The following is a 22,969-nucleotide window of genomic DNA, read 5'->3' as shown; positions in this document are numbered from 1 at the left end:
GTGTTAATATCTTTGCTCCTCAAAATGAAAAATACATTGTAAAAGAATATACTCCTGCATTCTTAATTACACGTGTCTCTAATCAGCACACAAACAGTGACAAATGTATGCCATTTCAGCCAGGTAATAAGATACATTGCTTTCATTCATGAGACAGATTCCTGTCACTCCTGCAGTTTGAAAACCTATTGCTAGAATAAAACACACTCACTAGTAATTGGTAAAGATGTATCTTCTGACAGAGGCTTCCCACTGGCCCTTCACCCTGAAATGTCTTTACATTTGGACAATGCACATTACTTACAGTTACTGTGCCAAGGCAAATGGCAAAACTATTGTTGCCCCATTCTGCGTGCAAACACCCTCAGGGAAAACCAGATGGTTATCGACTCACTGCACAACGTTACTGTATTAACAAGATCCACCGATAAGAGCGTTCCCACACTTAAGTTACGAGAACGTTTCTTCTGGAATCCGCCAGGCACTTGGAGGCTATTTATGCTGCCATTAACAGCATATGCTGCGAACACACACAACACTTAGTGACAGAATGATTTGCAGGGTGTGGAGCAGGCTAGAGAAAAGGGACGCTGAGCTGTCACAGTAACATCTCATTATATCATATGAAAATAGTGAAGAGGAAAGAACAGGGCAGAGGGAGAAGTGGAATAAAAACAATTTAAATAACTTCCATGCTGTTTCTAGGAGACCACATAACATAGCTGCTGAATGGGAGATGCTCATTGTCAGTAGAGGGCATATGGCAGCAGTAATACAGACGAGCTGGGGGGAGTGAAAGAGGACAAAAGGGGTACACACAGACACTGGTTGGGTATCATTCTCATTTCAGATCGCTGATTTCCCCCAGAGAACAAAATTAAAGAAAGGACGAAGAAGCCAATATAGATACTGGAGAATTTAAACAAAGAAGAATCTGAGGTTTTACTAAAACAATGACGATAATAAACAGAAACACAGTATTAGAACTTGAATAGATGCAAAAGAGTTTTACAGCTCTACTAAAAATATTAAGGTAGAATTTGTGCGGAAGACTGAGCTGACACTCCAGGTCATTTCTTTTTACAGGAACAAGAACTGTTTTGGCCAACATAAGAGTACAGCTGCACAGAATCTGTGCCTTAAAAAGAGACAGATGATACTGAAATGTTGCTTTTCAGCCTCAGGCCATTTACAGAAGCAGCTCAGGAAATGTTTTTACAGATGAGAGGACACGCCAGGTACATAAAGTCCTAGGTCCAAAGAACAGACAGCCTCACTGCTAATTTCTTTCTCCGCTTTTTAAGAAGCCTGCCTTTCTATTTCAAGTTATCTGACAAGTCCAATCACCTCTTTGAGGACTCAAAAGAGGAAAAAAAAAAAAAAAGCCTGACAAGTTATATACCAGGCAAAGTTTTGTATTATTTATACATTACGATCATATTTTCTGTTTCCATTTTCAAGTATCTTCTACCTCTAAAAGCTTAAAAAGTTACAATTTGCTTTTTCACCATTCTCATTTATAAATAAGAACAATCTTTTCTGTTTCATACACAAAGAACACTATGGCTCAAGGAAGGCCAAACTACTCAACTAGCACCACAGTATAAGTCAACAGTAGAGCTAGGAATGGGTTATAGCTGTCCCAGTTCCCAGTCTTTTGCTTTAGTTATAAGACCACAGAAATGCAGACGTGAATCCAGGCGGAGAACATTGCCAATTGGCCATTAGACAAAAAAAAGCAGATCATTTAAAGAGCTCCTCTGCAGAAAGATTAGACTGTTGGCCCTCAGGAGGTAGCACGCTGAAGAGCAATTTGACTTGTGAAAGCAGAACAGGGCTTAGCAGACAGCAGAGTTTTGCGCTGTCAACCCAGAACTTATTGAAGATATTAGTCTTGTATACTACATAACCATGTATATAGCATGACCCTAAGTGCTACCAGCGACCTTTAAGAAAATTACTTTATACAAGAAAGAGCAACAGTTTTAATTACAGAACACTGAAAGGAAACAGAGTTCCTACTAACTGCATCATTTTCCAAGGTAATTTCTTTGTGGTTATTTGGATATAAGCAGTCTGGAGGCAAACATACTAAAAGTCACTTGCACCAAGACGATGCAAAACACAGTGCAGCTTGGGTTTGCAGCATTTAAATCCTGGTATGGCACTTACTGCAGCAAACGTTTAACCCAACAATAAAACTCTGTCTCTGATGGAGAATATTCTCTGTAAAGAATACTTCAAGCAAACTAACTGGAAAAGTGCCACACATTCATCAAAAATGGATCTGTTTCTATTAATGTACCTCTTCAAAGTTAGACACCTATATCACGGACTTGAACTCAAGGTCTTGCCACTCAGATGAAATGCCTACAACAGTCATGTTCTTCTGGCATCTGCTGGCTTGAAGAAATTTTCATGTTCTTGTAGGAAAATACCCCAACATTATGATGGTATAAAGTTAGAAGTCTAATTAATTTCAGAAATTTCAAATGAATGGTAGTACCTCCACTGAAATGCAACCATACTTCTTTTTGAGTCAAGAGTTGTACAGATAAAACATCCAGGTAAAATACTTGTATCCAAAGACAACCCTAAATGAGAGATCCACAAACTCCCACAAACTTCGGATTAGAGATTCCCAGACTGTGGATAAGGAGTCCTAAAGCTTCCCACAAAAGTATGCAATATACTTTTATCTTGCAGAAGACATAAAACAGCAAAGGCTATATGCCTCCATAGAGACAGATTATAAGTCTCACACAAGATACTATGTTCTAAATTGGTGCAAATCATCTGATTTACAGTAACTATCTGTGTGCGCTCTTTACCCACAGCAAGTGTAAAACAATTTGAATTAGGACCATCAGAGTTATTTGGAAAGTAAATTTCCCAAGATTTGTTATATACTGCAGAGCTGCTAAGACCCATTGCTTTTAATAAAGCGTTACTCCACAAGGCCCAATCTGTCTGCAACAAAGAAGAAACATCTCTGCTAGGTCTGAAAATTGCAGAAGAGAGAGCAGACGGTTCAGACACAAGGCTCACACTCATCGCCAAATTGGTCATGGTAGGTTGCCTGATAAAATTTTAATGCTTAATATTTAAAGATCATGGAAGAAAGAACTGGTTTGTAAACTCCCAAGAGTGGCTACTGCCATTAGCTAGTGACAGAGCTTTTCAATCAGACCATACCAACTTGCTCTAAGCTTTAGTATACTCAGCACCAGTTAGCAACATAGGGCCAAAAGAAACTGCAGCCATACCCCAGTTTCTACCAAACATGCATTCCCAAAACATGTAACATTTAGCAGTTTGATGGAGTAAAGCTACTTTTCCCATAAGAATTAGTATAAAAGGTGGGGACTATATGCAGGACCTTCAGAAAGATACTTTAAACACACAGAGATGAGGTAGAGCATCACAGAATGGTTTAGGTTGGGAAGGACCTCTAGAGATCAATCATCTGGTCCAACTTCCGTGCTCAAACATGGTCGCTTTAATCAGGCTACACAAGACCATGTCCAGACAGCTTTTTAGTATTTCCAAGGTAGGAGACTAAACAACCTCTCTGGGCAACCCATTCCAGTGCTTGGTCACTCCCACCGTGAATAAGTGTTTCCTTAGCTTCAGCTGTGTTTCAGTTCAGGTATACACTGATAAGTTCCCACCTGGTCCTCCTCTAGACTGAACAGTCCCAGTTCTCTCAGCCTTTCCTCATAGGAGAGATGCTCCAGTCTCTTAATTGTCTTTGTGGCCCTTTGCTTGGCTCTTTCCAGTATGTTCATGTCTGTCTGATACTGGGGAATCCAGAACTGGACACAGAACTCCAGGTGTGGCCTCACCAGTGCTGAATATAGCGGACAGATCACTCCCCTCAATGCACTGGAAGTAGGATGAAGAAGCAGGAATAAGGTCAGGGTCAGCGATTCATCAAATACAAGAGATCAAGATCTGAGTTGTCCAGCAAAGCAGATGCTGCTGTTTCATAACTTATCACGCTACAGAAGATTTAATCACCATCAGATTTCATTGCCATCACCTTCCCTGGGTAATTTAATGGAAAATAACAGAAAAGCAATGCAATTATAACAATTAACAGTGCACTGTATTAAGTGATCACCAACAGAACTCTGAAATGGTGAATAAAGAAGCAGCAAAAGCTATAGCAAGGTGTTGGTGTACTTGGGTAACTGAATCTGGTTCTCTCACTATGATCAGAGTGTGATTTAACAGCAATCGTTCAAGATCACCAAGAATCTACCTGCAAGTAGCTCAGTGCTCAAACACATGGCAACACAGAGCAGCCATGCTGAATCCTTGCAAAGAGGAAAGCATTTCAAACCATTTAAAACAGATTTGTTCCTCTCCAGAGATCGCTGTCCTTCACTGGTGGTGGTAATTCTGCACACACAGCCTTCCCTGGGAAGTGTCGAGCACACTAGCCTCAGCAGCACTCCAAATGCTAATTAATACTGCTCCCGCATGCTTGCCTTTTACGTAAGTGGCGGGGAGGGAGGGGAAGAAAAAAAAAAGTATGTTAACAAGATCAAAAAGAAAGGAAAGATGAAGGGAGAGTAAAATATAAAAGTGTGGCTTGAGCAGATGAATCATGGAGCTAAGAGATAAAATATCATTAGGGGATAAACAGCCTTCCTGCGGCAGGAAGTGTGGAAAGCTTCCCTGGTAATGTCACAAAGTAGCTTACGGGCAAGGAGTTAATAGGTTTAAATACTTTCTCCGGCTGCCCGGGATGTGCGCAGGCGGCGTTCGAACCCGGCTCCTGTCGCCGGAGCGCGGGCAGCGCCGGAGCGGGGACGCCGCGCCGCGAGGGGCATTGCCGGGCCTGCAGCGCCCCCCCGCGGCCGCAGCGCGGCACCTCCCGCCGCCCGCCCGCGCTCCACGGGCACAGACACCGCTCGGGGCGGCCCGGGGCTCACCCGCTGGGTTTGGCTTCCCCGCTTCAGGACGGGACACAGTGCACCAATGACACTGATAACAACGCGTCTCCATTACAAAATAAAAAGCCTTTTTTGACATCCAGTATCACTTAGAGGATCTTACATCAGCTCTACTTATTTACTCTTTTGGCTTACTTAAATATAAAAAAAACTTAACTTTGACAGTAGATAAAATAAATGGATTCACATCACACACAGATACTAGCCTCTGCCTTGGTTACCTTTCAGGTATTTCCTGGCTAACCTCCTTTTTAAACCACAAAACTTTCTCTTGTTTCAAATATTGGTAGGCTGCCACACCACATCCCAAACCAATGCTCACTATTCTATACTACTTGTTACCCACACAGTTATTTCTTTAATTTAGTTATGTAAAATTGCCCCTTTATTTGCAGAAGTCCATATGCAACACTGTTCAGAAAGATGACAATCCCTGAAGGGCAACCTTTTTTTTTTTTTTTACTGCAATATTTATAGAGCACAGTGCTTCCAATTCCCCTCCTTTGAGGAGGGGAGTAAATATGCAGGGCAAGCTAGAAAACAAAGTCACTGTGATGCAATCTGGTGAAATAATGGACTGTGTTAGAAAGAGACACACTCTGGAGAGCTTCCCATCCCTTACGCACTCATTACCAGAAGGCGAGCAGACACAGTCTGCAATTCATAGATCCCAGGAAACAAAAATGCAGCAGTCATGACAACATGGTTTATTTACTTATTGAAAAGCATTTGATATAACTAGGAAAGTGCTATCAGAAAAAAACAGAAATCAGTAGTAGAGCAACAATAAGACGACAGTACTTAATGACATTTAATAGTAAAAGAACTTCAGAGATCTGTTTCTTTCATGGGGTATTTGTAATCACTCCTGCATCTACATGATTGAAGACTCTTGTTACTGAGCTCCACTAATAAACTGAGCTGTAAGTTCAGCATCATCCTGACAGCCCTTTTTCAGCAGCAATTTTTCCATCTCTTCTCCCAAGCAATCTCTAGGTTCAGCTGTGCTCTCAATATCCCTCCTATTTTGTTAATGTCACTGTAAATTTAAAAAGTACATACTGAGCTCAGACTTTAAAAGAACTCACAGTATCTACTGTAGCATTGCTTAACCACATCAGCTCAACCGTTACAAGTTCTTTTTCCTCACATCAGCAAAATCACCATCTCCAGAGCACATACTACTCCTAGACCTCACAACAAGACACAGAAGTGGAATATTAATACTGACATTTTTCATCCTCGTTCAAACCAGCAGGGTTGCAAGCAGAAGCAAATACTTTCAATTACAAAAATTTGGCTTGCAAAAATACTCAGCCACATTTTAAAAAAACCTTTCTGATTACACAATTCAAAGCCATTGTCCAGAATCTAGGACTATTCCTGGTAAACTGATGAGACAAGATGATCTCCCGTGTTTTACATTCCAGGATACGGTCTCCAGGCTCATGTAATCATCAGCTCAAGCTAGTAACCAGAATCCTTACTTCAACAACGCATTGTCATTACATGCTGACTTGGCATTACTTACAAAGGAAAAGGCTTAGGAAAAAAAAATAAAAAAAAAAATCAAGATTACCACATATATATATATATATATATATATCTCACAACATCTTCCACATTTATTTCCTTCTAGCTTTACAGGAGCTACAAAAAAGAAACCTGCCTTTCACTTACCTCTATATACTGTAATTGCCAACATGGAGTATATGAAATGGTAGAACAGGAGATCACAAGTTAATGGGAAAACGGTAACAAGATGCTCAACAAGAGGATATAGAGCAGCAAATTCCTAAAACCATCTACTTTGTTCATATTCCCTTTAAGTATGGCTGTCAATATAGATGCTGTATCAGCATCTTATTCTCTTAAAGGAAAAATATAAAACACATTCCTGTTTCCCAGAGACATGACACGGTATTTTAACAGTAAGTTGCTAATAAGAATCTCAGCACTCTCTGCGTTCTTTAAGCCATCCACAATGATTATGAGTGATTGTGTTTTAAAAGTCACTGAACTGCAGACAAAGCTCAAAATATATTATCACTTGCAGCAATGTTAGCAGCTTCTATTCAAAAGAAAGCAATACTTAATTTTGTGGCATATATACAATGTCTGCAACATTTACACAGTGGGAAAAATCCGTTCCCTGTATAAATCCAGGGCATGTCATTGAAAACAAGGATTTAATTAAAATTGACATTTTTGAGCCTCCTGCTGCCTGACAGTGTCCCACTGCCTCCTCCTCAGATGGCTAAACTGGCTTCCAAAAGAGATGGCAGAAAGAAACAAAATCACTAGAATACCTGACTTTGGCAAGTCTCTGCTGGGGACAATTTCAATAGCAGGATGCTGCAGTGAGAGGTATGGAAAGAATAGATGACTACTTAGAAGTCTTCCCTAATGAAGGCTCAAAACATCACAAACAAGACAGCAGAAAAGTAATTTTGTTCCTAAGCCTACAGACAGGATGATCAAGCAGGACAATTTTAATCAGAAACCATATTGTCAAAGAGAATGCAGAACAATGTCCACACCTCAGTGGGTGCAGCTTTCTTTGAATGCAAAAGTAGGCTTAGGGGCTGGCTAGACCTCTGGCTGGGAGGCCGGCTCAGCTGTCAGCACTAACAAGGCTTTATACTTCTCAGAAAACAGACAGACATAGGCTCTCAAGTCAGAAGGATAAACAAATAAGTCGTCTTTGGCCAGAACACTTTCCCCGATTTAATGCAAAGAGTTTATATTGACTGCTAGTATTGTACCTTCGGGAGGCTCTTCCCGCAGATGAGGCGGCAGTTCTTCGCTTGTTGTCTCAATTTCATCTTCCACCATCTGTGTTTCTAAACTGGGTCCCTGCAGAACAGAACAGCAAGATAAGGTAAATTGGAGAAAGTTCAGAAATGAACCACAGAAATAATTACAGGATTAGACAATATGCCAGACAGTAAGGACACAAAGAGCTAGTTCACTTCAGTTGATGTAAAAGAAAGCTGCTGGGAGATTTGTTTGCAGTAGAATTACTTAAAGGAAGGGAGAAGGAAAAAAATAAAAAAGATTCTTCAAGCTAGCAAGAAAAGTTACAAGGGTCTGAGTACACTAGAAACCAGAAACTAAACAGTGCAGCACAATTTCTAAATTACTATTTCTAAAACACAGAATGAAATAATAAATTCAAATCCTTATTTACCAAGGGTGGCAGCAGATTCACCATCACTTGGAATTTTCAGGAAAAATTCCAATCTTTGATTTGTCTTACCAAGACTAGCTTCTGAAATGTCTGTGGCCTGTTCAATACAGAAGAAGATCAGTATGGGTTATACTAATGGTCCCACACCTCATTTTTCACAGGAAGACCAAGCAAACTTGTTGACAATATTGTAACCCATCCAGGTCCACTGACCATGTAGCTTGCCCCTGGCACCCCTGTACTTGCATCTGTGCCTGCACATGTAACATGCTTAATTAAACACTCCTGAAAAACTACCAGATTGCCCTCCAAAGTTTTATGTTTCCACTTTCCAGCCTTCAAGACCTTGGAAATAGCCTGCAATGTTACTGCTAAAGGATGTGAGCAGAGTTATCAGAATTAGAGACTTAGAGAGCATTTACGTGTATTTAAGGCCACTGAACTCACTTTGCACACACTATTTTCATGACTTTTGGAGCTATAAAAGTGTAGTTGCTTTTTCAGTTTCAAACTATCAAAGGAAAAAAAAAAGAAAAAGACACTGTCTGTTCCTCGTCCCTCTAAAAAAAAAAAAATAAAAAATTTTAAAACCCACAAAACAACAACAACAACAAAAAACCTAACCAATTTTCTTATTTTACAATACTAGTACAGTCAAGAGTGAAATCAGCAAGTTAGCAGTCATTAGGAAACAAGGCTTTTGCACACTTTGAAAACATGAATGGGTTTGTAGTCTGAACTATCTGAAAACATTTATTAACATATGCATCTGGAAGGTTACAGAGGCCAGCCTAAACACTGGCACAGCAACAGCTTGCAAAGGGCTCATAGCATTAAAGCTGCAGTATTTATTTTCATATTTTCCAAACCCTGTGACTGCAAAGTTGCCCACTTGCACACTTCATCTGTTTCCTCATTTTGCACGTTATAAAGACTAGCACACGTGTAAAATTTCTTCCTTTGCACAAGTAGCTTACGTTTTCATCATTCCCCATTTTTCAACAAAATGGACATGAAAACGAGTAGTACCACCACATTGTCAAGAGCCTGACCACAGGCTAAAACAAGACACCCAGGTGAAGTGTAAAAGTCTTCTGTGTTCGTTCTGCTGTTACAACCTTGATTTCTGGAATCCATGACTACACAAGCTTTACCTAAGCTATTCACCTATTTCTCTTCATTAAAAAAAATACTTTTACCACAGGGTACAGATGAGAAAGTAGGAAGTTTCCTGACTTAGTCCAATTAAAAATCAAGCTCAGGAGTCAGTGATCAACACTGAGGTCTGTCTCCTCCATTCACCTAAATAATGTGATCTAGATTTTAAGAATCTGTAAACAATTCTGCATAGAAGCATCAAATTGAATATAGAGTATGTATTTGAATAAGTTCGTACATCAACCAGAGGCAATGTATTTACACACATTTCTTTCCCACCCATTAATATTAGAGAGATAAAGAAGTGGAGGCTACATTAGTATACCAAATTAGAACATTTATTTTCATACAAAAGACGCAGACATGTAGGACATGACCAATGTTTGCCTTGCAAATATTCTGAACCACAACTATAAGAAGCCCTAAACTAGAAGTGGTCTCAAATTCTTTGCTTGTACTTTCCAGTCTCAACACCAAAATCATTTTAACTGAAAAAAAAAAAAAAGAAAAAAGAAAAATAACAGGTAACAGAACCATCTGCGCCAGGCAAAGCTTAAGTCCTTCCTGACTCTATGCAGCCCAGTGAGACAATCCAAATTCCAAGGACTAAGGAAAAGCCAGTAATAAAAACATTATCTTTCCTTCTTCAGAGTAGTCTCACTTCACTACCACGAGACAAACCTGCTCAGTGGCTTCTCCCAACAACAATCCATGACAGTGATGCTCCTTTGGGTTACAGTTGTTGTCACCTACATAAATAGAAAGAGGATGCAAAATGCTATCAAAAGTGAGCAGTGGCATTACTACTCACTGTTCACCAGCAATACAACTCTGAAGAATGGTGGTTATGATTGACAATACTTACCCTGAAATAACAGTTTACCCTAGCTGAAGGTCAACCTTAGCCCTGGACTAGTATTAACAAACCAAGCTACAGACCACTATGAAATCCATGGCTGAGATGCTCTTTGCCATCACCTGCTTCCCTCTACTTCAAAACTTTAACCCTTGCTATAGGAATCCCACAGAAGAAAAATACACAATCCAAGACTACTACTTTTATAGAACATTCTTAGTATCTAACAGAAACAGACAGGATTTTTTATGGTGTTTTTTTTTCACTACTACTAAAAAAAAAAAAAAAATCACTGCACAGTGTATTTTGAACAGTATCTGGTATGCCTTTCCTGTATTTCTTTTTAAATCTTCAAAAAGAAAACCACATTAAAAAAAAAAAACAAAAACAAAAAAAACCCAACAACCTGAAAAAAGTCTTTACAAATTTTTATTATTTCCAAATATGTTAAAAATCAAAAACACAGTCTAGACTGAAAAGTGGCCTGTCAAGTAAACACAAACTTAACTTTTCCAAGAACTGCTTTGCAAGAAACCTTGAAATCTTGAGACTTCCTAGTTCCTAAAACGAAGTTAGAAATGTTTTCCATAGAATAACCGAAATTCTTATCTTGTTGATATCTTATCACTATATATATATAATCACTTATAATATAGAGAGCCTCTAGAAGTAGTCTTGTAAACAACTGTGTTTATCAGACTTCAGCATATCAGTTTAATCATCAAGACCAGTGAGTAAGTGTGCACAGTGTTGGTGCTGAATTTCACCAAGTAATTAAAATGTAAAACAGTTAACAGCAGACGAGATCCTCAGTTCTCATATCCATATCTAGAAGCAATACTTAAGGCACAAACACTGACAGATGTTATTAACAAGACTACAAAATCGCTTTACAATGGCTTTGTATCTTAGATTAGCATGTCCATTGCTTTTTTAGTTATATCTGCTGAGTTCTATTCACCAGGTCTGCTCCAAGCTTGGTAATCAATATGTAATGTATCTGCACTTCTGGCAGAATGGTATTCTACAGCAATCAAAAATTCCAGGAAATTGTCTTCTAAGAAGATTTACAACTAAGTTGTAGTTAAAGCTGTTTGTCTCAACTTCTTACATTATTATTTCAAGAATGAAGCATCAGTTACATTTGTTTTTTCGTTCCTTAAGGATCCTTGACAAACAAGGGTATGAGACACACACAACTGTACAAAGTTAATGGCTTGTAGATAAGTGGCCATACAGTGTCCAGCAATTCTATAATAATCCTCTTGAGCTGCAGCCACGGTAGAAGTAATGCACACATATGTTGCTTTTGCTCTGATGTTCCCTCTAGGAGCATCTGGGATGCAGGAAGATGCATCAACAGTTCAGAAATATTATTACCTGTACATATTCTTTCAATTATTTAGGGTTTGTATAACCTTTTTAATTGAGAATGTGTTTCCATTCCTCCTCACTAGAGCCATTGGAGAAACACAGATTGAAACAGGTGTTATTACAGCACTAGGTTATACCATAGAGCCTAGGAACATATAGCCAAAAAAACCCTCTCTTGTCTCTCCAGAGAGGGTGCCTGCTCTCACAAGCAGCACATAGTACAATTCCTTTCAGCAACTGACAGTTTCTGACCACGAGCACTATTAAGATTTAGTGGTAATTTTTATATGTCATATTTTAAAACAAAATCTAACCTGACCAGAAACAAGTCAACTCAAGCAGAAGCAATATCCACCCTTCCAAACTGAAGCTGCAGGTGTGCCAATTCCAACATATCTCACTCTGTCCCTCCCAACAGTTTCAATGAACTGCAAGGAAGCTGAAAACCTTTGTCTAAACACGGCAAATTATCTATAAAGATCAAGAGAAAAAAACCTACAGGGATTCTCACAGAAACTGCCCGGGGAACATATTATCCTGTGTTCGATCACACTGTATGACTGCTGATCTTACAGTGACGTTTAACTCAAATATTATGGGCTGCTGTGACCTGGTAAATTAGTGTACATTTGCTGTCTTATACTATGTTTCATATAAGGCTCTGTATTTATGGAGGGAGAGGATTGCCAGTACTGAACTAAACAAGCGTGACAAGCCACCCGCTAGCATTTCAAACTACATCTCATGCTTTTCCATGGGATACAACACTTTTCAGAATAATTCTGACCAGAACTCCAGTGACAAGCTTGTTATTTTTTCAGTACATTTAAAGACTGTATATTTTACAAGTGCTGCGGTAAATCCGTGCATGACAGAAAGGAAGAAGGTTCCTCTCCTTTGAGGGTCAGTATTTTCCACAAGGTACTGTGTCATGTCTGACACTGAAACCAAGAGCTGCAGTTATAACCACATGTGTATTAACAAAGAATTTCATCATGGTCAGTCATACAAGCAGCCTAATACTACCTCAGCCTCAATGGAATATTAAGTACTCAGAAAACCCACATAGATCAGGAGCAATCCCAACAGCCAGCAACCATTATAGGCCCATCTCGCAAGTAAATCAACAGCAACAGGAGACTGTCACTGCAAATGGCCAGGCAGGTAAGTCACCACTGGAAATGGCTAAGCTTCCTGAAAAGTCCCTACAGAGTATCTTGAAACAACAAAAAACCCCTACACTCCACCGGTGCTTTTAGGCCTTTAGACTCTACTTTTGTATTTTGCGTTACATTAACTACGCTATATAATCTTAAACCAAATTAGAGCCTGTCAATTGACTGCCCGCTGAGCCAGGATCAGGCTAATGAGTAGCAAAAAATAAAACTCCAAAATAAGGCCCAATTGTGGGAAGTGGGGTGGGAAGCAAATATAATATATACACACACACATATAGATATATATATAAAAAATCCTGTGAAAAATTATTACCAAAATTAAATTAGTTTGGGGCAACTAACATCAAATTTCCTTCAGTTTATGACTACTAATAGAGAGACACTTTACTGCTGTTCTCAACCTTCGTGCCATGCCTACTCAAGCCCTAGAAACACAGTATTCGGGGGCACAAGGGGGAGGGAGAAGCCAAAAAAAAACCCAACAAAACCCACCAACACATAAGCAAAACCAAAAGAAAATTCACAACATGAATACTCTTCTCGATTATATTGAACTTTATTAGCACTCATTTCCCCTGGCAGGACAGAAGCTGGAGGAATGAATGTAACGTCCACAGTCATGACTTCAGAAGCAGTTTACTGTCCTAGTTCTGAGACTAAGCTCTGAAAACTATTCTAAAATCTGCAGCTTTGCCTGCTACTTTCCCTGTGCATTTTCAACTGAAAATGGTACTTATTTCCTAACCTAGATCTTCATATTTCCATTCTTGCTCCTGAACATTTTACTCCAGTTTTTCTGTTCTGATATTCATCTTCACATTTATTTGCGTTCTGGACTTGAGCCTAGAATCTCACTTCCTTCCCCATTGAAAACCACCTCATTCCTTGTAAAGCCCCTCCTGAAGAGCCCACAGGTTCAGACCTACTTCATTCTATGCAAATCTTCAACTGCCAGGCTAAACCACATGTCCTCTGTCCTGCCTAACACTGACTTTCAGACCTGGCATTTCTATATAGGCACAATTCCAATAAAGCAATTTAGCAGAGGAAAATTAGTGGCAGCACAGGCTTCACCCCTCCAAGTCTGTGACTTCTCTCGTAAGCTTTCCCAGCACAGGCCCAACACGTTTTTTTATACATCGCCAAATGCATCTCAACTGATAACTACAAAGGACAGATGCAGCCCTAAAGAATTCCAAGACTGAGCGGGTCTGCAGAAAGAAACAAATGAAGTAATACCCAAGCACAGGACAGTTTGGTAAGTGCTTTGGGAAAGTACAATGATACTTTAAAGTACCTTAATGAAAGCATTGACTAGTTTTGCATTATGTTTAAAGAACTTTATTGCATGCCCACAAGACTAAAAACCACATGGTTTCCTGCACATTTGCATACTTTGCCCTTTCCTAAATTCACAAAATTCTCAGCTTTTCTTATCCTAGTTTCACTTCCTCCAAATGAGTAAGAAATTATACATATTACAACTGGGCTGAATGCGTGCAGATGCCAAAGGGCTTGTCAGATCCAGTGTTAAAGAAGTTGACCTTCATCAGGGTTTCCCACAACAATATCACCCATGACACTGTTAATTTGGGATCTCTCCTCTATCTAGTCACTGTTATGAAGTTCCTCAGAACTCATCTTTGATATTTCCTGTTCAATCAAACTCACTTATTCCATCTTCCATATTTGAAAATGGCTCGTGGCTCACAACGTCCTTTCTGCTTTACACAACTACCTATACCTTCAATTCCTACAGAAAATAAAGGGTTGGATTGTTTTAAATAAATAAATAGTAAACAAGCAGATACTGGGTAGGTAGGTCAACATGACCTGAGCGCATACGGGTACTTAACTTCAGCTGAAGCACATAACTACCCAACCATCTCAGTGTATAATACACTGCTGCTCAGGTAACCACCCTCAGGGGAAACAAGTTTAAAACTACCACTGTACCATTGTTAGGCAGGTATCTGTTGCAGCTGCAGCTTCCACTTCAGCAATGAACTTTCAGCATATTGAGGAATTAAGACTTTCATTTAAAATTTTCTAAATGTAACAGGAATGTTCCATGGAATCTGTCATCACTATTGATAGCACACCCACACCTCTGGGGTTTCCAAAGTCAGCTAGATTTTCCCGCAAAGGGAAAAAAATTGATCTGCAACCATAATTTTTTTTTTTTGCTTTCCTCTAGGTTTAAGAAAGCCTCTTGATGGATGCTTTGCTTTTAATTTTGCAAAACAAGGTTCACTTATAATGAGAGCTTCTGTGCCAGGATTCAGCCCAAGGGGAATTTGAGTTGCAGTTACAAATCCCTTAGAACACTAAAGGAAAGTACAGAAATAGAAACGCTGAGGATGACAGTAATATAAAATTATAGCACTTTGTTCAATACAGTCTAAGAAAAAATAGAAAAGTTGCTTAGATTACTTGCTTTTATCTGCATTTAGACAAAACCATGAGGCTATGACTTTAACAACATTTAATTTTGTCTTGACAACAGGACTGGAGGAGAGAGGCAATGAGAGCAAGTTTTAATGGTGTAAATTCCAAATCAAGAGTGAGTTCTATTGTTCTCAGCAGAAGAGTCAAATCCTATTTCTACAGCAATAAAACAACTTTCTACTTTGAGTAATCCTAATTAGGGTTTACTTGGCATACTTGGCGTAAATAACTTTTCAATAGGCCTAAAGACACCACAACCTATACTCCATTCAGCCACTGCAGGAACACCCAACAGACACTGGGACAGAGGGGAGGACAACACAGAACGATGCAGGAGCAAAGCATGACCCTGCATCAGAGCAAACCAACCAGAAAGCAACTTCATAATTGCCAGTAACGATATATCAAAAATATCAATTAACTCATATTGGTAACTGACCATGCACTGATTTAAGTAATTTCAGTGGGAAGTAGCCTTCCTACAGCCTGTCAGTCATCCACTGGCTGTCAACAAAGACTTTGGGGGAAAAAAAATTCAATCAGTTGAGCTGGTGAACCAAATATAAGCAATAACAAGACCTAATGACCTGCGGTTTTATTGCACTGTTTACGTAACTACAATTAGCAAAAGTAGCATAAATGTATTTTCTCTAGCCTGGTCCTTGACAGGTAGATTTAATGGTTAATGCCATTTACTCAGACTAAAGCAATGAGATAATGCACACTGCAGAAAGAATATTTTCTGTTTTCCTAGCAAGATGTGAAAACACCGCTCCAGAAAGCTACAGACAGTATGAGAAATTTGTCAGAAATAAAAATGATAACTCCTTTGCCTAATAATATAGGTCTATATGACAAGGATCATTAAGATTTTCTTTACCATGCCCATGCTAGAGACTGAATAAAACAGTACCCTTGCCATTCTCCTCAGTAGGGCTACAATTAAAAAAAAATAATAAAAATAAAAATCAAAGCAACACTCATGGAAGGATGCATTAGAGCAGTATTCTATAACAGTGGTTTCATATGGCCAACTTGAATTACCTGGCTTCCATGCATTTATTTCCTTAAAAGTGCACAACGGCTGTTTTAGCTTTAATGAGTTGAAATTTAACTAATTTTTTCAAGGGCTCTTGCAGCTAGGACATAGTAATTTCTTCAATAAAATCTGAATTCAAAGTATATAAGCATGTACCCACCTTGAAAACTATGAGCACCCACCCCAAAAGAGTCACAAGAGACATCACTGAGACAGTTTGAAACACAAGTCATCTTGCCAAAATCTTAATTTCGTTTTTTTTTTAATTAGATAAGGAAAAAAATAACAGTAATTTTCAATGTTAGAAATAGAGGTTAAAAATATTTTCTTCAAGCCAGAACTTATGTCTCTTTATTTCATTAGGAATTTCCAAACGCATTTTCTGGAAAACATCAAACATTTCTGAACTAGCTGGGAGATTGTAATATGGTGTATTTATCACACAAATTTTAAATTGATTTTGTTGATGGCTAGGTAGTTAAGTCTATTTCCTTCCTTACAAATGAGTTTTGAAATCAGATCAGAGCTCTTTTAACTTAGTGTCGCTTGTTGCTCTATACATTTATTGTTGTAGTGTTTTAAAGGCATAACATTTCAGATAAACTATTTGCTTACTCTACAGAGCCGACACTACATCTTCTGGTATTATCAAGCTCTATAATTTCACAGCTAGCCTGCATGCCTTAAACTTGACAGCCAGAAGCGCTGCCAGCAACAATGCCCCTTTTATTTCAGGCTTCACAGAGATCTCATTCTCTTCCAAACTAACTTCAAGAAGTGTAAAGATCACCACTTGCTGCATACAAGTTTCCAACCAGCGCCACTTCACTCAGCAACTAAACAGCCATCTGACAGATATAACACTTGTTATAAAAGCAAGCAATGCAACTTAAAAAGTAAATATTCATTCTAGCAACAATAGCTTTTGGGAATGGCTGCCTTTTACTTTCGAGGATCTCCAAGGTGCACAGACTCTCTTCTCCAAAATGATTTTTCAGATTGAAAGGAAGCCCAAGAATTGTGCTAGACCTTAGGCAGCTCTGCAGAAGCATTAAGATTCTAAGACTGACCAACTCAAGCACAAGTCACTTCTGTGACTTCCAGTAAGTTCAACACCAACGACAGTTCTTTTGAAGGAACTGCTTGAGAGCTCTACTACTGCCCTCACCAATGTCAGCATGGACTCTGCCCAGAACTCTGACCACATGTAACCTCTTCCCATCTCTCTGAAATTCACCTGAAACACTGAGAAAGGAAAAACACTAGAAAGTTTGTAAGGTTGTTCACCAATAAAGAAAAATGGGTGTGACCAATTGTAGGCAAATAATTAAGTCAGAATTATCTACAGAATATATATAGTTCATGTTTTCTTTTATTCTATCACTTACACTCACTCTCTTCCTGCTTCCTATAACAAATTTAGGACTACATGCCAGGAAAAAAAAATATAACTATATACTCCATAGAAAGGAATACTTTTTGCCTCTTCTCCTTTTTATAAGCTGCTCCCTTCCCAAATACTTTCCATTCCAACTGCCAAAAGTCCTGCTAAACAGGATCAGAGACATGTTAACAAAAAAAGTTACATATACATCAAGTTTTGACAGGACAATCCATTACATCCTTCAGGAACAGAGCTGTCTGTAATACAAGCAAAAGAAATATTTACTCAGGCTCTCCATAACTTTTGATGCTTCATCTTGCAAAGACTTCACCTTTATCTGATCTCTAGGATTCAATTGCCAACATCAAGCATCACAGGCAGTCAGAAATACAACACAACTATATGCAGTCAGTTCACATTCATTCTCTTAAATATAGCTATAAGTTTCTCAAAGCAAAATGTCACATTTGTGACACCTGTCTTATCCCAAAACACACAACTGAGATGTGAGCACATGTCAAAGTACCAGGAGCTCTCATTCTACTTTGGAGAATCACTTCAATTCAATAAAAAGGGGTGCAGCTACTTAACTGAAATCATATCTTGAGCTTGCTTTCCCAAACAAGAACTTCAATACGACGTGACACTCTCAATGCCTCTCATTCCTCTGAACTTGGATTTAAGTTACAGCAGCAACAGGAGCAGCATTAGAGACAGCCTCTGCAACAGCAGTTTTACCAGGCAGCCATCAGGGACCGTCCTAATGCCCCAATTCATTCACTGGTTGAAGAGACAGCATGAAGAGGTTCTGTTAGCAAGGACACAGTACATTCTCCAGTGCTGCCGTAAGACCAGAGAAATCCAGCACTTGGCCACAACAGAAGAACACTGGAAACATACTGTACTGTGGGACAGTAACTGGTGTCTGACAGTGTGAGGGACACGTGGGGTTGGGTCATCTCCCCACAATTCTCCATTTCCCTAATGAATGGAACTGCCTTTCTCACCCCACCTGAAAAAGGGTATTTCCTGCCATCAAGAAGATCTGTCATTGAAGGAAAGCAAACACTCTTGGTGTATTCATGACTTAGCACTTAAATATTCCTACATATAGGAACAGTCCACTTTCAAGCTGATTGCCTCTCATTCCTGTCCTGTAGTGCAGGAAACAGGCTTTCAACCAGTTTTATATTTTGTATAGCCTGAAAAGGCCAAGAGAGACCATCTTCAAATACTGCTGTTGCTTGAAAGAGATTGGAACAGAAGCAAACAACAAATAGAGACTACCCTGAATCCAAACAAGCTTCAACAGCTCAAGCTTTAAAGTATGACTTTGCCACGCTATTTTATTTCACTCTACTTTATTTTAAAATAGGATACTTGTGTTATTTGATTACTTAAAAATAAAATACATCAAGCTTCAGTTTCCTCAGTAACCAACATTAGTGATGGATCCTGAAATAATCACTCCCATAGCGGAACTCCCCTGATGTTACCAGTTCTCTCCACCTGCCTCTTCCCTCCTGTAAGCAGGATGAACATCTTCATACATACTCGCGTTAACTTGTTTTACTTGGACAGCCCTGCCTTCTCAGCAACCTGCTAACCAGCATCAACGAGAAAGGCTCAAAACCAACACTACTAAAAATACACAAACTCAAATGTATTTCCCAAGATAAAACAACAATTAGGGGAGATATAGTCAAGGTGACTTTTTCAAAAAGCTTGGTTCTGATGTATTCCCTGCAAAGATCAATAACTTAAGCTTTGATTTGTTTTAAAGTCACACTGAGCTATTTGTGAGCAGGTCCATAAATGGGATTCATAACCAATTCCCACACCACACAGACACCCCTCATCCCACTTCTCTTTTCCTCCCCCTTTTAAGAGGTAAAAAGCTGTGCACAAACATTTGATGCATTCCATTTGTTAATTAAAAATGTAATTATCCTGCCCCTAGCTTAAGAGTTTAAATCATGCATCTCCAATGATCTTACATAGGGGAAACTGAGGCAACTGCTACAGCAAAAGGTAGTACATATGGAAAGAAACACACACCGAAAGAAATTACCCAGTCAGAGAAAAAACTGTGAAGCCCTTTATACTGAAAAACTCTATACAGTGCTTATACCTGATAACTGGTTAAAAAAACCAAAAATACTCTTTCCTCAAACACATTATCCTTACAGTCAGAACATAACTCCACTCACATCTTGCTGTATTTTAAGAGAGACCACTTAAAATAGCCACAAGCTTTCCCCACTCCAGTGGGGCAAAAGAGGAATTCAGCAGAAGTAATTGGCTTAGCAAGAATAATCAGCAGTTTATTCTGCATGCAATAAAACAGAAGCTGAAAGAAACATTTTCATTTCTGGCCGCAAGCTGGATGTACTGTTCAGGCAGCACGCTGAGGCTTTTGTTTTGCAGTATGTCAACAACTCACCCAGGGCCATAGCACTGATTACCAATAACTACCTTGCATGTATTTTTGTTGTTGTTGTTATCCCACACTATTTGAATTAACAAACATTCAGAGAGAAAGAAAAAAAATACTCTTTATTATCAGGTTTTGAACAAAGGTAAAACAAATAAATATCACTGCACGGAAGGAAACTTTCTTTTTGTATGTACTTATTTCGTGTACTTGGAAACCATCCCTTTTCTTTCCTCTGTTAGCGGTGAGAGAGCCCCTTGTGCCCAGAGATGATGGGCAACCTGAGGCACTGACACAGGCTCAGTGCCCAGAACCCAGCACCTGCACAACCTGGGGAACTTGTAGCACATACTTACCCAATCAGAGGCTTGGAGGAAGGCCTGAGCCAAATTTCTCCATCAGGATAGGTACAGACCATCGCTACATACAGTCTCTGCCTCAAAGAGCTTACAGTCTATCCGACCAATAGTCCTTCTGACTGCTAGACAAATTGAGGGGACAGGGAACACCTGGTGTGCCTCATGCTTCAGACTGATTAACGGGAGGGAATCTTTTAAAAAGTCATATCCTGCAAATTAAGCAGGTACCGCAGACCATCAAGGGAAACACCCAATCCCATAGCACTGCTGACAACAGAACTAAGAGCCAGCCCCTCACCTGAGCCGCCCTATCGCTACTTCCACCGCCCAGCCCCAGGTCCCCTCTCCCGCGGCGGGGGGGCTGCTCCCGGCGGCACGACCCCGGAGGAGGAAAACCGCCCACGGGATGTGGAGCCTGCCGAAGGTGCCCCGGGGAGCGGGGCGGCTCCTCCGCACAGATCCCAGCCCGGAGCGGGCGGGCGGCCCCCGCTGCAGGACACGACCCGCGTTCGGCGGGAATCTTTCTCGGGAGACGTTTCCAAGAAGCGGCATCACATCCCCCGCGAAGTTGGAAGCTTCTGGAAGTTGCACTTCGTCAAAAGAGCGAGCGGCCACCACCTCCCGCCGCTGGTTACCGCCTAGGGCCCGGGCCCTGCCCCTCGCCCCGCCGCCCATAGCCGACCCCCGACGGGAACCCCCTGCTGACGGCCGCCAGCATCACCTTCATGCCGCGTCTCCCGGAGCTCCGCCCGGCGGGGATGGAGGGAGGGAGGGCGGGCGGCCGTCGGCTGCGTCCCCGTCTCCCCCGGCGCTGGGGCTCCGACTGCTCCTGCCCGATGTAAACACACACCGGCGGGAGGCGGAGGGTGGGCCGAGGGGGGGCAGCGCCATGGCAACCCCGGCCGGAAGAGGAAGCGCGGGGGTCAGGGCCGCCATCTTGGCGGGGGGCAGCCGCGGTGGGTCTGTGCGCGGTTGGTCGCGGCGCCAAGGCCTCGTCCTGCCGGGAGGGGTGGCCCGGGGAGCTCGCCTGGGGCCTCCAGAGATGGGCTGAGACACTCAGAGCCCAGAAGCGCCAGTGCAGCCAGGCCTGCAGGCAGCCTTCGCTGGGAAACCCTGCCAGCCACACTGCAGTAACAAACACTCCCTGACATTTGATGTGAAGTGCTTTGAAATTATAATGTATTCACCACCTCCAGTTTTCATTGTATGCTCGATGCGAATGCAGCGAAGTGGAAGGAATGGACCTGGCCATAGTCACGATGAGGTGTCGTTTGGCCAAGACGAGGAGCGTGTTCTCCAGGCCCCGGCTCTGCTCCGTGCCTGCTGCCCTCCGGCCGCCCCAGTCCCGTGCGGGGTCACATCACCCTGGGCCAACGTGGCGTGTCCGCGGCTTAGCTGGCTGCTGCTGCTTCACACCAGGGCGTGCTGTTCGATGGGGAAGGCGAGAGAGTCTGCAAATTGCCCTTGGCACGAAAACTCTTCTTACGCGTTGCTTTAAAATTATCATGAGATATAATCACACACACAGAATCATTGAATCATTTTGATTAGAAAAGACCTTTAAGATGACCGAATCCAACTGTTAGCCTCACACTGCCAAGTCTACCACTAAACCATGTCCCTAAGAACTTCATCTACGTGTCTTTTAAACACCTCCAGGGATGGTGACTCCACCACTTCCCTCAGCAGCCTGTTCCAGTGCCTGACAGCCCTTTCTGTGAAAAAATGTTTCCTAATATCTAGTCTAAACCTCCCCTGGTGCAAGTTGAGGGTTTGGAGAGGAAGCCATATGAGGAGCGGCTGAAGTCACCTGGTTTGTTCAGCCTGGAGGAGACTGAGAGGAGACCTCAGCATGGTCCACAGCTTCCTCACAAGGGGAAGAGAAGGGGCAGGTGCTGATCTCTCTGGCAACCAGTGATAGGAGCTGAGGGAATAGCAGGAAGGACATGGATACAGAAGAGAGCTGGCAAATGGTTTAATGCAATGAGGAAAGCCAGACAAAGCAAAAAAAAAAAAAAGGTGGTTGGAAGTAGTGGTTCCTGGAGTTGGGAGATAAAACAACATTAAGCAAGTGATGTTGATGAGAATTCAGTTTTCTCTTATGTAGTAGTATTCCACGGGTGAATATTGAGTTAATATGTTATGTAGAGAACATAACTACAACTTGACAAGCAGTTCAATTCAAAAGAGGAAAGATTGCTTTTGTTCCCTTTTTTCACCCCTTGACTGAGAATCTTACCAATTTGTTCACAAAATAATATGCCCTTGGTAGCCATGTCTGTCTGCTAAATCATTCTTCGGCACAGTGGACCCTGTTTAGTCAGAAGTGACAAAAGGCAAAATGTGCTAGCTTAAAGGCTATAAATGCCTTCTCTCAGAGCATGGTGGAGGAAAAGCAGTTAATTTTTTTTTGTTTCATACTGTCTTTTCTAATCTACAGAACCTCCTTGGAGAGTAGATCTGGAATGGTACCCTAAGACTAGTATTCATTTTTCAGTTAAGTAGGGAACTCTTGAAAGACACCAAACATAGTAATTCCCTTGCCCCATGTGGACAGAAAACCACAGAGACCACTTTCCTTTGGTTGT

The 22,969-nt window shown here is 40.9% G+C and overlaps 1 protein-coding gene across 1 annotated transcript in view; it reads right to left on the bottom strand.

Moving 5' to 3' along the window:
* LOC308040884 (uncharacterized protein) overlaps positions 1-21,056 on the bottom strand; it is a gene marked incomplete at both ends in the record, with an annotated part of 197,787 nt that extends 176,731 nt beyond the window's left edge. The window contains 5 exon segments of the mRNA XM_080345264.1: positions 7,727-7,817; positions 20,379-20,383; positions 20,386-20,450; positions 20,452-20,553; positions 20,680-21,056. Coding sequence (XP_080201390.1) covers positions 7,727-7,817; positions 20,379-20,383; positions 20,386-20,450; positions 20,452-20,553; positions 20,680-21,056 — 640 coding nt within the window.
* Between the last annotated feature and the right edge of the window lie 1,913 nt (positions 21,057-22,969).

Source organism: Nesoenas mayeri, assembly GCF_963082525.1.
Source record: "Nesoenas mayeri genome assembly, chromosome: 5".
In the NCBI taxonomy this organism is placed as follows: Eukaryota; Metazoa; Chordata; class Aves; order Columbiformes; family Columbidae; genus Nesoenas; species Nesoenas mayeri.
Note: the sequence above shows the minus strand (reverse complement) of the source record. Positions and strands in the feature narration are given on the sequence as shown.